Below are 16,799 nucleotides of genomic sequence, written 5' to 3' on the forward strand. Positions count from 1 at the left end.
ATATATATATATATATATATATATATATATATATATATATATATATATATATATATAGTAATATAAACATATGACTGTAAATTTACACTTCTTTTTTTTGTTCAGCCATGTAGGCCAGCACTGCTTTTGAGGAATATTATTTAGCTAAATTACATTTACTATGTTATCAGTCCAAATGTTGTAGAGATAAGCTGATGGAATCTATGACTATGATCATCAATCAGTTAATAATCAGATCAAATTCATTTCATTTAATCTGCAGTATCACTTACCAGAATAACAAAAGCAAATAAAGATCATATATTTGTCAGTTGTTTTCCTGTAAGGCGTCTTATTTATTTTGTTTCAACACAGTTGGTTTTCTTAGTTTTTAATATCAGAAAAATTGTTTAATCTCAGAGGTTCAAATATTTGGGGGAATTGTTTATCACATTTCTAGTTCAGATATATCCATTTATCAACCATTCTTATTTACAATATAAGTATCACAAATTTCCATATCACACACTTTACAAGAGAAAATAAAGGATATTATTCAGCGGTTAATTGTAGCTGTTGTTTGGAAGTGTGTAGAGTTTAGGGAGGATCTGGAGCTGGATGCTTCTAAAGGAGAGATTCCTGAAGCGAATGTTCTGGAGGTTCTACACCCTGCAGCTGCACTCATGCAGCAGCACAGATACCTGCAGATCAGCAATCAGGGGACAACATCCAGAGATCTTCCAGGAAATAATAGGCAGGAACTTGACACTTGATCTAAATCAATGTCCTGTAAAACAGATTTGTCCTGCAGACAGTTCATTTTATGCTTATATACAGAACAGTATTACATGATATTTCATTAGTTCTAATATGTGCAATGAGTGGAGATCAGCCATGACTAAAGAGAAGAATAAATAATTGCATTGAAAATATTAGCAGCATTTTAATAAAGGAACATAAACGTTATTGTTTAATAGTTTTTTCAAGTTTAATTGGTTGAAAATGTGGTTATGTTGGGTCAGAAATACTATTAGCATAGTGAGGGAAAAAGAAGCTATTTTGTGCAGTGATACGTTTGCAACTTTTTCCAACTTGACAAGTTTAAAAAGGATGGCTTTTCTACATATGAGTCTGACCAAACATACAGTTAACTGTTTGGGGAAAACATTTTTTTTTATACTGATTAAAAGTTAAAAGATTTCGGCTGTATCCTAACATTTGTCCACCAGGTGGCAGCAAAACTCAACGTAAGAGAGCCATTTTTGTGGAACTCAAATCTACAGAATGAAGTAGAATTCAATAGAATCATATCTATGGGTTTTTCAAAAGGTTATTTAACACTAGTGGGTCTAGATGACGTTATTTAAGCTGGACTAAGGGCAAAAATGACTGCAGATCCCTGCTCCTGATTTATTTATGCTTACAGTGTGCAGTGCAGTAGTTTTGAGTTGCTCATTAATGTTTTGTTTGAATTCACAAATCATTTGAACGCACTGAATATAAATCCTGAACGCTGTGTGAAGATTCCTGTGCTATTCTTATAGTTATGCTGCTATAGGCGCAGGCTGCCAGAGGACATAGGCACCACTTCTTCTACTTCAATTCTCCAGTTCTTCAGTATTTGTCAGTCAAACCCCAAACCTTATGTTCTCTCTGCTTTTTCCGGTCATATCCTTGTCTGGTCTGGTAGTGTTTGGCTAAGACACCATCCTGAAGAGAAATATCTGCTGTATTACCGCCATCAACACATTCTATTATAGATGATGGATTTCTGCCTGTTTTTCAGAGCTTAGTCCTGTTTCTCTCCTAGACTACGGGCTCTCTTTTATTATTTTGACATAAAACTGGCTGATAGCTAATCTGCTTAACTGTGTCTTTCCTTGGCATAGCCAACCTGAAGAGCTAGTTTACTTTTACCTTTTCTAACATACAAAGTAATTATTAGTCAATGCTTCCATGTTTCATTTGTATGTCTGCTTCTGTCTCCTTGAACTCCCAGTCAGCCTTGGCAGAAGGCAGCTCACACTGATCTCTGCTACAGGTTTCTTCCTGTCACACTGAGGTGTTTTTTTCTCCCCACGTTGCATGCATGCTCGGTGTGAAGGATTGACGTAGAGTCAAAGACACAATACAAGTAAATATTTTTTGTTGCCACATACTCAGCTAGGATCTGTTGGGTTTCCTTAGAAAACTTTTAACAAGTCTGTATGATCGAGCATATTCAAGACAACACCAGGTGCTGATCAGTGGACAGTTTCACCCCTCTCTTCGCCCTAGTGTCCAAAACATGCCGCCGAAGGTCAATAGATAAAACTACAAAGTAGATCATCGACCTCCTGGTGTCCTGGTGTCAACATTGACATTCTTATGGTGAGCATGGTGATCATCATGGACAATCCATGGCTTGCACAGAAGTCAAATAGTGAAACACCACTTGGGTCAGAGAAACTGTAACTCTGCTAACGTCTGGTTCTCTGGTTCTCTGCCCCAATTCAGGAGCCAGGGTTGGTTTACACAGGCGCTTCAAAGACCTGGTGACAAAGGACTTATTTACAAAATCACTAATACATATTTGTGGTTTCACTGTTGACTTTAGAGTCTGCTGGTTATTTTATTTTCATTAATGCTACCTTGCAAGCTGCTACATAGATGCGTTTTTTTCCTGATGAAGAACTCTCGAAGTGTCACTTATAAAACTCCTCTCTGATTCCAGGTAGGTATTGATTTTGCATAACCTTTTACAAATTAAGGAACACCCTTCTCTTTCACTACATGTCTGGGCTTGTGCAGAAAGTTGCAGCAACACAGCTGTCAAGGAGGAAATTTTATTCTAAAGAAAACAAAAGAATTTAAATACTTATGCTTTACAGTAGAAATGAATTAACTCTATTATCTGTAGTTATACAGCAGCGATAAGGGACACATGTCATATCAGATAACCTTTAAAAAGCAGCCAAGATATACAAAAAAATATGCTTTCAATTCAATTCAGAAAAGAGAATCAAAGAAATTAACATAAAGTTTAAATCACTTCTGAAATCGCAGCCAACATCAGTTCATTATACAGAGCCACCGTTAATCTAAAGAAATAAAAATAAAACTTTTTGTTTTTATACTGTCCGATTTAGAATATTTCTCTTCGTAACTTGCTCCACCTGTAAGATATTTAATTGTCGCCTCGCCCTGAAATCAGTTCAGCTGTGGGTGTGATTAAAGACGTTAGCTGCAGTGTTGTGTAAGTTGGATTTCTAACCGGTAACCGGGAAGTAAAATGGCTCTGGATCAAGATAAATTCTCCTGTTCGATCTGTTTGGATCTACTTAGGGATCCAGTGACTATTCCCTGTGGACACAGCTACTGTATGGACTGCATTAAAGATCACTGGGACGGAGAAGATGAGAGGAGGATCTACAGCTGCCCTCAGTGCAGGAAAATGTTCACACCAAGGCCTGTCCTAGAGAAAAACATCATGTTGGCAGAGTTGGTGGAGGATCTGAAGAACATTGGACTCCAAGCTGCAGCTGATCACTGCTATGCTGGACCTGAAGATGTGGCCTGTGATGTCTGCACTGGGAGAAAAGGGAAAGCTGTTAAATCCTGTCTGGTCTGTTTGGCTTCATACTGTCAGAATCACCTCCAGCCTCACTATTATACTCCACCATTAGAGAATCACAATCTGGTGGACCCCTCTAAGAATCTCCAGGAGAACATCTGCTCTCGTCATGATGAGGTGATGAAGATCTTCTGTCGTACTGATCAGCAGTGTATCTGTTATCTCTGCTTAATGGATGAACATAAAGGCCATGAAACAGTCCCAGCTGCAGCAGAAAGGACTGAGAAGCAGAAGGAGCTCCAGGAGAGACGACAACAAATCCAGCAGAGAATCCAGGACCAGGAGAAAGATGTGAAGCTGCTTCAACAGGAGGTGGAGGCCATCAATGGCTCTGCTGATAAAGCAGTGGAGGACAATGAGAAGATCTTCACTGATCTGATCCGTCTCATCCTGAAAAGAAGCTCTGATGTGAAGCAGCAGATCAGATCCCAGCAGGAAACTGAAGTGAGTCGAGTCAAAGAGCTTCAGAAGAAGCTGGAACAGGAGATCACTGAGCTGAAGAGAAAAGATGCTGAGCTGGAGAAGCTCTCAATCACAGAGGATCACACCCAGTTTCTCCAGAACTACCCCTCACTGTCAGCACTCAGTGAGTCTACACACTCATCCAGCATCAATATTCGTCCTCTGAGATACTTTGAGGATGTGACAGCAGCTGTGTCAGAGCTCAGAGAGAAAATACAGGACATCCTGAGAGACACATGGACAAACATCTCAGAGTTGATCGCTGAAGTGGATGTTTTACTGTCAGAACCAATGACCAGAGCTGAGTTTGTCAAATATTCACAAGAAATCACCCTGGATCCGAACACAGCAAACAGATTTCTGTTATTATCTGAGGGAAACAGGAAAGTAGAAATAACTGATGAGCCACAGCCTTATGCTGATCATCCTGACAGATTCACTGATTATAAACAGGTCCTGAGCAGAGAGAGTCTGACTGGACGCTGCTACTGGGAGGTGGAGTGGAGAGGAGAAGGGGGAGTTGATGCTGTAGCAGCTTCATATGGAAACATCAGTAAAGAAGGAAGATTAGATGAATGTTTGTTTGGGGGAAACGACAAATCTTGGTCATTATACAGTTACACTAACGGTTACACGTTTTCCTACAACAACATCCATACTCCAGTATCAGGTCCAGTTTCCTCCAGAATAGGAGTGTATCTGGATCACAGAGCAGGTATTCTGTCTTTCTACAGCGTCTCTGAAACCATGACTCTCCTCCATAGAGTCCAGACCACATTCACTCAGCCTCTATATGCTGGGGTTAGGCTTTATGACGGATCCTCTGTTGAGTTTATTAAACTGAAATAATCTGGATTTTTCTAAGGTCCAGTTGGTTAACATGTTTATCTTCTTTTAGTTTGGTTATTTGGCTTTTTCTTCTTTATTATTGTAGCTTAGAGCTAATTGTGTCATTTCTTTGCTGCTCAGAGATTAGCTGTCTTTATGGAGCTACTTAAGTTCTTGTTAGTTGTTTTGCTGGTGTTGGAGGTTTGGTGCTGCCCCGTCCTGTTTCTGTTCAGCTATTGAGGTTCTGTCTGTTCAGGGGGGGGTTTGTTTACCTAAAGAAACTACCTTTGCATTCATTGCTTTAACAGACTTAGACGGAACTTTATTGATCCCTTGGGAAGACTCCCTCCGGAAATTAAGGTTACCATCAGCTTACAGGGCAAAAAAGTTAAATTAAGTAAAAATTAAGCAACAAAAAGTTTTAAGTTGAATTAAATTAAAATTAAGCAAAATACAAATAAATATGGAGTTCACATTTGACAGAAAAAATTTAAAAATACAAGTGTTGCCTCTCCTTCCCTCTTCTATGCTATTCTATTGGACTTTCATTTAATATTTTAACATCTGGAACATTAAACTGAATAAACACAAATACATATTATATATATTTGTGGTTTCTTTTCCTCTGAGTGTATTATTTTCCCCTCTTTTGTATGCAGACATTAAAGAAATTTTCATTAAGCATTTCCTTTAACTCAGTTTGCATTCTTGGAATATTTAAGCTGAGAGGAACCTACTTGGAATCAAAGGTCCAGGATTTCAGTGAGCAATTTATTACATTTTTACTTCAGATATCAGCATAAGTCTCATGGTTCATGTTCTCAAAAGCACCTGATTGACATCCATTTATACTTTACAAAAGAAAATGATTTACTTCATGACATAGAAGAAAAGGTAGAAACAGTGAACACTAGCTACTGTCTGGAAGTCTGTAGAGTTTAGGGAAAATAAAGTCCTAGACACTTTTCTTTTATATATATATATATATACATAATTATTAATCATTAATTAATTAACAGTATAATTTTAATGATTAGTGTTTATTTTTGAAAGTTGGCAGACAGGAAATATGATTATAGAAAGGGGGAAGAAATGCGTCGAAGGTCACCAGGCCTCAAACCTGTGAGCGGCCGGCTGTGTTGAGGACCAAAGCCTGTGCATGGGTTGCTGGTTTAACCGCTGCACAGCCGCTGCTAACTTTCTAAGAATAATGTTCTACTGGATGTTTTTAAGCCATTTTTGCATTAATGGAGCAAAACACTCTATCATAATATATATTATTTACATTTTGAACACTTAATTTTTAACAGGAAGAACACATTTTAGAGCAACAAGTATTAGCATATATGTGTCTTTTTATAGTATATTTTTGATACCGTTCAAACTTTTTACACTTTTTCGAAATATAGCTCTGGTTTCAGTCAGGCACAGATAGAAAATACTCTTATTTGAAATTAAATAAAGGAGGTTTTAAACCTTTAGCAGTGTCTTAAAAATGTAACCTTTTTAAAAACTAAATTAAACTAAATCTGTCCAGTAGGTGGCAACAAAAGTCAATGGGAAAAAAGTAGATTTTGGTGGAAATCAGTGAAGTCAGGGGTGTCTTTAAACAAAAGAAAAATGTGTTTTTATATGCAGAGCAGATCAAAGAAGCACAAATGATTTGCATTTTCAGTTCAGTGCATGTAAACCTTTTTTTGGTTAATAACCTCTGGTCTGAAAGCGCATGTGGTTGGCCTTGCAGCTGCTTGTCTGCTCAGTGCTGCAGGTTGCTGCTGTTTTTCTGCATTTGTACCTTTTTTTCTCTGGTGGTGTAGAAAAGATCTGCTTCTCTTAGATCAGGGATTTCAAAGTGGTTCCAGAAAGGGCCGTAGGGCTGCAGGTTATCTTTCCAATCAAAAAATAGCACACAAGACTCCATTCATCATCAATTCATCATGTTCAGATTGGATTCACCTGAGATAACTGGAGTCTGGTGTGCTATTGCTTGGTTGGAAAGAAAACCTGCAGCCACACGGCCTTTTCTGGAACCACTTTGAAATCCCTGATCTTAGAGGAGCAGATCTTTTCTACACCTGCAGAGAAAAAAGGTACAAATGCAGAAAAACAGCAGCAACCTGCAGCACTGAGCAGACAAGCAGCTGCAAGGCCAACCACATGTGTTTTTCAGACCAGAGGTCATTAACCAAAAAAAACAAAAAAAGGTTTACATGCACTGAACTGAAAATGCAAATCATTTGTGCTTCTTTGAAGATCTGCTCTGCATGTAAAAACCCCATGAAGAGAAGCCCTAAGTGTGCTTTTTCTAAAGAAAAAAACTGGTTGGAAATATCAATTTATAAATAAAGGTTTCCACTTATATTCAAGCTCCTTTTTTCAAATTTAATTTAAGTGCACACAGATACATAACCCAGGGCTATGAATGACTGAAAATGTTAACATTTAAAGACGATCAAATAATGAAAGAAAAATAGTTGCAAGTTACCGACGCTGGTTCCTCTCTGCTATTTATCTTACCGGGCTTGTGTGCAGAAAAGAAGGGTAGAAGAAAATCATTTACAGCTGTCACACCTTTTGGCTCCCTTCCCCAGGTATAAGGAAGCTCAGATCTGTATGTCATCAATGAGTACGCATGACCAAACTAACTCATAGCTGGTCAAGCAGTGATCCTAGCAATGTCAGTGTAACACAAATAACCTAAGATGGGTGTGAAGTCTTCCCGGAAAGGAGCGCAGAATGTTGAGTTTAATGTCACCAAGTAGATTCAACTGCATGGTTCCTACTATTACCAAGATTGAAAATACTACTTTTACCAACTAGAACTTTATCTAACTTTTTACTTTTTTTTATATCTTGACATATTTGCACAACATTAAAGTCAAATCATTATTGTATAACAAAAAGACAAGAGATGCTCCTTTTTTTCTATTTTGTTTCAGTTCTATACAAAGTAATTATCCACACTATTTTACTTATAATGATTAAATTATCATTGATATGAATGATTTGGTAAATGACCTTTACTTATATGGCACTTTTTCAAGTCAGAAGACTTAACCAAAGCACTTTTCACTACATTTATTCATTCATTCATCCATTCATTCACACACTGATGGCAAGCTGCACTGGTCTCTATCATGGGTCTCAGTGACCAACGGCTGCACTACAGATGCCCTCTGACCAACAACATTAGGCATTGCTCAAGGGCACAACAACATTGTAAGCCGGTGCTGGAGCCCTTCGTTTGCAAGGCAAACTCTGTAAGTTAAACTGGCTTAAATAATAAGTATATTATAGTATTGAATGCAAAGATTCTTTGACCAAATAAACACCTATTTAAAGAGACACACTGGTTTGTTCTTATGCAAGAAAAAGGAGACAAAATACAAATGAATCTAACAAAATGTACCAATAACTTGCAGGCCTATCTGTTCTACAGAGTGGGCCTTTGCTTCAAAGCTTCGACAGTGTCAAGTTTTGGTTGACATTTTGAGGACACACCTAAGGACAGTTTAGAGAAACCAATTAACCTAATAGTCATGTTTTTGGACTGTGGGAGGAAGCCAGAGTACCCAGAGAGAATCCATGCATGCTCAGGGAGAACATGCTAACTCCATGCAGAAAGAACCTAGGCTAAGAATCAAACCCAGAACCTTCTTGCTGCAAGGCAGCAGTGCTACCTACTGCTGCACTCAGCAGGTGATGAGATGCTTTATTACACTACATTTTCTTTTACAATTAGCAGTGGATGCTAGAAATGCAGCCTAAATATCCACAAACTACATGATCTCCTTTAGCTCCTCACATCTAGGTGCTGCAGCCACCATACCCGAGAATGTGCTGATTGACCCCATTTATGTTTTTACCTCATTATTTACTTAAATTTAGCAAAACAAACTTGGAACAATGCACTGCGTGGTGAACAGGTGTTTCAGTGTCTACAGCTCTGTGCCTGTTGGATAGCAGGGCTGGAATAATATACTGTGAAATCATTTTGACCACATCATATTCATCTTCCTGCTGGATTATTTATTTATTAATGCATCAATGAGACGCACTGAATAAGAACACTTGCTTGTATCTGAAGTTGTCCGGTCTGTTGAACAAGGATCTTCCTTTTCTGTTGCCTTCTTGAAGGTTATATTATTTTGAGCAGTTTTCAAGAATTCCTATTTTGAACACCAACATCTTTCTGTAACTTTGGCAAGTCGATTAAAGAGAAATCTGAGATTATTTTTGTTTTCCTCTAAAAGTGTAGAGTAACATTTTCCCTTCAGTTTCCTATCATAATGCTTCAAAGTGCATAGCTCTGAATCAAAAAGTTGGAGCCAGCTTCCTTTAAATGCATTCCTTCTTTTTCGGGTGGTGGGTGTTGTATTGTATAATACGATGTCCAGTGAAGAAGTAATCACATCAACAAAATCATCAGTTTGTGAAGGGGATTGAGTGCCCTCTGCTATTCTTTCCTGTAATACAGGAAATAATCAATAGGAGAACAGATTTTGTTTGTTACTGCATTATCTGATAGCAACTTGCAAAAGAGATACCATCATTTGGGGAGGAAAATTCTGTTAAATTACATTTATAGGTCATTAAGAATAGTAAGATAGGGCAGGATTGTAAGGAAGTACTGTTAGTTCTTCACAATCACTGTCATATCTCAGCACAAGGTCCAAAGTGCAGAGATGAGAATGCGTGGGAGTATGCAAACTTAAAACAAAGCCAATCAAGTCTAAGATAGCACTAAAGGCGGTATTTAAGCCTTCAACTTTAATGTTGGCATAAATATGTTAAAATCTCACCCAATAATTACTTTATCAGCATTTAATACTAAATTAAATAAGAGATCTGAAAGTGATCTGAAAATTGAGACTAAGGGCCTAAAGATGAAACAGAAGTAAAACTGGGTGTTAAGATTAGATTAGATTAGATGAGCTTTATTGATCTCACAGTGGAGAAATTCACTTGTCACATGTTGGCATAGTAGTTACAGAAGAAGGTGCAAACAAGGAGGAAAAAGTTGCATTAAGAAGAATAAACAATACTGTATATGTATATACAGTATATCCAGGTATATACAGTATATCAAGATAAATAAGGATTAAGGTGCAAGTGTACATGTATTGCACACAATGGAAAACAAAATAAAATAAAAATAAGAAATAAAAAAAAGATTTAAAAAAAAAAATACAAGGTAGTAGCACAGAGGTTTGAGGTGACATATGTACAATCCGGATGGTTTATATGCAGGTGGATTTACTTTAACGTTAAAGTGTAGTAGGTAAGGAACAACAGTGAGGTAGTGGTATGACTAATTCTATACACATCTATTGCACATTCAGCATATTGAAAGAATATTGCACAGTCAAATAAAAAAACTATAATGTAGCTGCACAGTGGTTTTTACAGCAGTTATTGTGGTTATAGTGCAGTAGTGCAGAGTCTGGTGGCAGCAGGAATGAATGACCTGCGGTAGCGCTCCTTCTTACAGACAGGGTGTCTAAGTCTCTGACTAAAGGAGCTGCTCAGCTCCTCTACAGTCTGGTGCAGGGGATGAGAGGTGTTGTCCATGATGGATGTGAGTTTGGACAGCATCCTCCTCTCAGCCACTTCCTCCACCGAGTCCAGAGGGCAGCCCAGGACAGAAGTGGCCTTTCTCACCAGCTTATTCAGTCTCTTTCTGTCCCGCTCTGAGCTGCCAGGGGCACAGCAGATGACAGCGTAGAGGAGGGCTGAGGCCACCACAGAGTCATAGAAGCTTTTAAGGAGGGGCCTGCTGACTTCAAAGGCCATCAGCCTCCTCAGGGGGTGGAGGCGGCTCTGGCCCTTTTTATACAGAGCGTCAGTGTTATGAGTCCAGTCCAGTTTATTGTTGACGTGAACACCCAGGTATTTGAAGCTCTCCACAGTTTCTATGTCCTGTCCCTGGATGTTCACGGGGGGGTGGGGTGATGGTCTTCTCCTGAAGTCGATCACCATCTCCTTGGTCTTACTGGTGTTCAGACAGATGGTTTCTCTCACACCAGTCCACAAATTCCATGATGGCCGACTGGTATTCCAGCTCGTTCCCCTCAGACACACAGCCCACAATGGCCGAGTCATCGGACAACTTCTGGACGTGGCAGCTGTCCGTGTTGTAGGTGAAGTCCGAGGTGTAGAGGGTGAAAAGAAAAGGAGACAGGACAGTGCCCTGGGGGGCCCCGGTGCTGCAGAGTGCCACCTCTGACTGGCAGCCGTGCAGCCGCACGTACTGAAGACGGTCAGTGAGGTAGTTGGGTGGTCCAAAATAAGTGTCCAAAATAATTATAACCAAAAGTTTTTTGGGGGTGTGACCGTGTGGGGTCCCGTCATTAATCCTCCTAGTGAAGACGACCCAGCTTTTCCTGCAGAGAAGATGTGCCTTGGCTACTTGGCCTACAACGGTGTTTACTACTCCCTTCAGAGGACAGCACAAACAGCCTCCTACCAGAGAGAGAAGTGACTGAAATAGTTTGTCGCTGGGGTAAGAGGAATCAGCCACAATCTTCCCTGAGAGCCTCAGAGTCCTGGAGGCGTACAGTTCCTGGAGAGATTGAAGATTACAGCCAATCACCTTCTCTGCAGACCGTATGACACGCTGCGGTCTGCTCTTGTCCTTGGCGGTGGCACCACCATACCAGATGATGGAGTAGGTGAGGATGGACTCAAGGATGGAGGAGTAGAACTGCACCATTATTGACCTTGGTAGGTTGAATTTATTCAGCTGCCACAGGAAGTCCATCCTCTGCTCGGCGTACTTGGTGAGAGAGTTGATGTCCAGCTCCCACTTTGGGTCCTGTGAGATGATTGATTGTAGAGCCATAGAGGGTGATGGGGATTGCTGGGGCTGAGTTTACAAATTAATTCTAGTGTAATTCCACTTCTACATGAAGCAAAGTCTCTGTAAGACAATATAAACCATTATTTTCATCATCACAAATTAATACAAACATTTAAAAGCCTTTTAAGGAGAGAGATTTTATCATTTAACCACATTTATTTATTTTTATTTTTTCACTCAATTACAGTCCTAGTCTCAGCGCTCCAGTCTGTGTGTTTGTTTTTGTGCCTGTCTCCCTTCCACAAACAGGAGGCGCCTGGTTCCGGTCCGCCTCCTCACACACCTGCTGACGGTTACCTCGTTAACGGAGTGCTCTTAAGCTGCTGGTTGCCACTACCTCGACACCAGAGTGTTTGCCTGTTTGCCAGTTTTTGGTACTCTAGCCAAGCTGAGTTTTTGCTGAGTAAGACTGAGTTCTTGTCAACCTGAGTTTTAACTTTGTTTTTTGTCTTTGCCTCTCGGCAGGAAGTCATCCTGCAAACTGGACCTTTCGGACCTCCACTCCCAGGAGGGATCAACTGAACCTTAAACTGAGCGAGGGATTCAAACAAGAGGTTTGGATCCAGTCTCCTTGAGAGGACGTTGAAATTACTCTCTGAGCAAAGGAATCATCTTCACTACGACCCGTTCAAGTACAGTAGGAAATCTGAGTGGCAATCAGTATCTCCGTTCTCCTACACCGTCAGAGTTCTAGGTAAACCCTGTTCCGCCCTCCACCCAATCAGACAAACTCTGGAAAACAGCACACAGATTGGAGTCAAAGATCCTTCACTACTCTGGAAACGTGAGTCAACAACAAGTTGCTCTTCTTCAAATCAACGAATGAAATTTCCCACTGAGCCTGAACTAATAGTCTGTCTTCCCCTCACCTTCCAGTTAAGGCTGAGCAGAGTTAAGAGCAACACAGCGCCGTGCTTAACCTCCTCAATAAAACCTGTTAAACTTTTCATCTGTGTCTCTCTGAATTGGTTTCACTTCATGTGGGTCCGAGCTTTAAATAAGATCATGACACCTAGTAGTTTAAATGAAATGTTTTCTCATTTAGATTTACATCTTGATTCTTGGCAAGACACTGTCCGAATAGAGTAATGGTTAGGTAGCAGTAGAGAAGTGGCAGAGAAGTGAATTAAACTATGACTTTAGTTCCTTGTCTGGTTGGCTGATCTGATATGATCATTTATTCTCCCTGTTTTAACACACCGTAAGCTCCACTTTGTTTAGGGTGATGGTTATTGCCCACTCAACCTTTTAGATATCACGGGGCAGGCAGGGTATTACTGGAAGAGCTCAAAGTCTGACTTAAAGAGGAAGTTCAAACTATTTAAACCTCAAAGGCAGGATCTTACTGTCACTAAGAGGTAAAATGGCTCAGAGAGGAGCTCAGGTGGAGAAACTCTCCTGTTCCATCTGTTTGGATCTACTGAGGGATCCCGTGACTATTCCCTGTGGACACAGCTACTGCATGACCTGCATCAAAGACGTTTGGAAAGGAGAAGATAAGCAGAGAAGCTGCAGCTGCCCTCAGTGTAGGAAGACCTTCGTTCGAAAGCCTACCTTAGAGAAAAACGTCACATTAGCCGCTTTAGTTGAGGATCTGAAGAAGACTAGACTCCAAGCTGCTCCAGCTGATCACTGCTATGCTGGACCTGAAGATGTGGCCTGTGATGCCTGCACTGGGAGGAAGATGAAAGCTGTCAAGTCCTGTCTGGTCTGTTTAGTTTCTTATTGTAAAAATCACCTCCAGCCTCACTATGATGTCCCTGGACTGAAGAAGCACCAGCTGGTGGACCCCTCTAAGAAGCTCCAGGAGAACATCTGCTCCCATCACGATGAGGTGATGAAGATCTTCTGTCGTACTGATCAGCAGTGTATCTGTTATCTCTGCTCAATGGAGGAACATAAAGAGCATGAAACAGTCCCAGCTGCAGCAGAAAGGACTGAGAAGCAGAAGGAGCTCCAGGAGAGACGACAACAAATCCAGCAGAGAATCCAGGACCAGGAGAAAGATGTGAAGCTGCTTCAACAGGAGGTGGAGGCCATCAATGGCTCTGCTGATAAAGCAATGGAGGACAATGAGAAGATCTTCACTGATCTGATCCATCAGATCCAGAAAAGAAGCTTTGATGTGACTCAGCAGATCAGATCCCAGCAGGAAACTGAAGTGAGTCGAGTCAAAGAGCTTCAGAAGAAGCTGGAGGAGGAGATCACTGAGCTGAAGAGGAAAGATGCTGAGCTGGAGAAGCTCTCAATCACAGAGGATCACACCCAGTTTCTCCAGAACTACCCCTCACTGTCAGCACTCAGTGAGTCTACACACTCATCCAGCATCAATATTCGTACTCTGAGATACTTTGAGGATGTGACAGCAGCTGTGTCAGAACTCAGAGACAAACTGCAGGACATCCTGAGAGAAACAGAGACAAACATCTCACAAGCGGTCAATGAAGTGAATGTCTTACTGTCAGAACCAGAACCAAAGACCAGAGCTGGATTCCTAAAATATTCCAAAAAAATCACTCTGGATCCAAACACAGCAAACAAGAAACTGTTATTGTCTGAGGGTAACAGAAAAGTAACAAGGATGAAACAAAAGCAGTCTTATCCTAATCATCCAGACAGATTCATGGAATATAATCAGGTCCTCAGTAGAGAGAGTCTGACTGGACGCTGCTACTGGGAGGTGGAATGGAAAGGAAAAGGTGTTGTTGTTGCAGTTTCATACAAGAATATCAGCAGATCAGGATGGTCAGATGAATGTGAGTTTGGATTCAATGAGAAATCATGGTCATTTGACTGCAGAGCTGACAGCTGCACATTTTATCACAACAGAGTTGAAACTCCAGTATCAGGTCGGGTTTCCTCCAGAATAGGAGTGTATCTGGATCACAGAGCAGGTGTTCTGTCTTTCTACAGCGTCTCTGAAACCATGACTCTCCTCCATAGAGTCCTCACCACATTCACTGACCCTTTGTATGCTGGGATTTGGCTTTTCTATGTTGATGACTCTGCTGAAGTTCTTAAACTGAAATAGTCAGAACTGATCTGAGTTCCAGTTAGTTTTAGCTCCAGTTTCCGTAGTTTCCTTCATTGTTGTTCTTTTCTGCTCATAGATCAGCTGTTTTTATGGAGCTTCTTTGTCATTGTAGGGTTTATTTGGATGCTGCCCCTTTCTCTTTATGAGGCTTTCATTGCTTAGGAGAATTTTTTTTTCATTTAAAATAATCAAGTATGTATTGCTTTCTCAGATATGTGCAGAACAGATGAGCTAACTTTATCTCTGAGTTTTCATCCACAATTACTCTGTTCTAAAAAACATTACGTCCACTAAAACATCCTTATAGCAAGTTAAGCTGAACAATGAGATATTATCTGAACGTCCAAAGTGTAACTCTGTCCTTAATATTAAACCACCTGTAGAGTCTTTTATGAGACGAAACGCAAGATCAAGTTAATCATTTTATTTCCTTCTGACTGGAATATTCCATATTCCCTAACCGAAAGTTGTAATGATGAATGTTTATTATGTTATGATTATGACTGTAAACTGTTTATGTTGTTAATGTTTACAACTTTAGTGTGCAAAGCAACTCTGAGACTGTATGTGAAAACATCTGAAAACAAACCTGGTGTATAATAACATAGCAATACATTTCTTTTGGTGTTTGGTTATCTAAAAATCTGATTTTCTGTAGTTATAAGAAAATATATGATCATTTTTTTTGTTTTGCAAAAATGCAGCACTATAGTTTTCATATCATGCATTTAAAGGCTTTGATTTTTATTTCCTTATATCAGCAATCTGGGTCCAAATCCCAAAAGAAGAAGTTCTTGACCGGTTTTCTCAAGCTCAAATGCTGGGAAAGGACTTTTAGATGTGTTCTTTTCCTTACATTTAATCATCAAATGATTAAAATACGTTACTAACTCTACGAGATCAGCTCACATTAGACTCAGGTGTGTTGAAGCCGTCTAAAAGTTGCAGTTGAAGACCGGACTCCTGGTCTAGTCCTTCACTTTTAACTAATGCAGCATTTCTTTCTTAATAGATACACATTGGTCAGCTTTGCATGTGATTTAATGTTTCCTATAACCTTTAGTAAACTTTCACTTGATGCTAACATTTATATGATAAGAAGGGTTTGTAAATTCTGTGTAAGTGAAAAATGTAAAGACAATCTGTAAATGATAGTTTATATGAAAATAAATGTGAACATTGATTTTTAACTCTGTATATAGTGAGATTGGTGATGCTTTTTGAAGTGTTTGATTGTGAATTTACTGAAGCTTATTTAAAAGCTAAGATTCTGAATCAAACAATCTGATTTTGTAAAAAAAGTTGATATTAATCTGATTTTTTTTAATGATTCCTAAATGATACATTTGCCTTCAATGTTAAAGATGAATCTTTGGCGAAAAAAAATAATAATATTGAGATAACTCTATAATCTATGCAGCATTTGTTCATGTATGTAATTCTATAAACCCGATAGAATTAAATGTAATGTGTTCTTTAAGTCCTACTTTGGCCTGTTTAAGCATTAAACTGAAACAAAGAATTGTTTTTTAGACATATATAGACAAATCTTAATTGTTTTTGTGTAGTTTCTAAATGAAATGTTTTGAAAAATAAAATCTGCGATACAAAATGTTGACTTTTCTCTTTTAGTAAAGAACAAAATAAGCAAATCCAACTCATTGCATGGGTTCCCTTACCGTGGAGTAAACAAATGGTTGTCATGGTTTCCTATTTATAGCTCTGTTCAATAGATTTTAGCTAGCTGTAATTGCTTTTCAGTTTTTCTGCTTATGCATTTTGGAGTAAAGTGTGTTGCAGAAGAGAAGCATCTAAAAAGACACCAGCCATCAAGGACTAGAGTTTATGACCATTTAAGCGGCGAATGATACCAGCAGGTCTGTTTAACCTTTAACACAGTCACTGTTCAAGTTTATAGTGTAACCATAACTCCAGCTGCTTAGAGAAACAAGAAGCTACTGAGAATAAATCTGTTTGCCAGCATTTTTTTGTGTCCTTTGTTTCTAACTGCTGCCCTGTGATGG

At 39.4% G+C, this 16,799-nt stretch overlaps 2 protein-coding genes across 2 annotated transcripts in view; both read left to right on the forward strand.

Annotated features, from left to right (window-relative positions):
* The window catches only part of LOC107087420 (tripartite motif-containing protein 16-like), a 27,064-nt gene extending 22,161 nt beyond the window's left edge, over positions 1 to 4,903 (forward strand). Inside the window, exon 3 of the mRNA XM_015378990.1 lies at positions 3,689 to 4,903. Coding sequence (XP_015234476.1) covers positions 3,689 to 4,903 — 1,215 coding nt within the window. The remainder of the gene's footprint in view (positions 1 to 3,688) is intronic.
* An 8,201-nt stretch (positions 4,904 to 13,104) lies between these two features.
* LOC107087396 (tripartite motif-containing protein 16-like) lies at positions 13,105 to 14,772 on the forward strand. Its single transcript, XM_015378965.1, has one exon. The coding sequence runs from the start codon at positions 13,105 to 13,107 to the stop codon at positions 14,770 to 14,772; it is 1,668 nt and encodes a 555-aa protein (XP_015234451.1).
* The last annotated feature ends 2,027 nt before the right edge of the window (positions 14,773 to 16,799 follow it).

The sequence above is a fragment of the Cyprinodon variegatus genome, unplaced genomic scaffold, assembly GCF_000732505.1.
Source record: "Cyprinodon variegatus isolate N-32 unplaced genomic scaffold, C_variegatus-1.0 Scaffold183, whole genome shotgun sequence".
Taxonomy (NCBI): Eukaryota; Metazoa; Chordata; class Actinopteri; order Cyprinodontiformes; family Cyprinodontidae; genus Cyprinodon; species Cyprinodon variegatus.

What these genes read in the sequence shown, in the direction of transcription:
- LOC107087396 (XM_015378965.1), top strand. Translation starts at nt 13,105, where the DNA reads ATGGCTCAGAGAGGAGCTCAGGTGGAGAAACTCTCCTGTTCCATCTGT.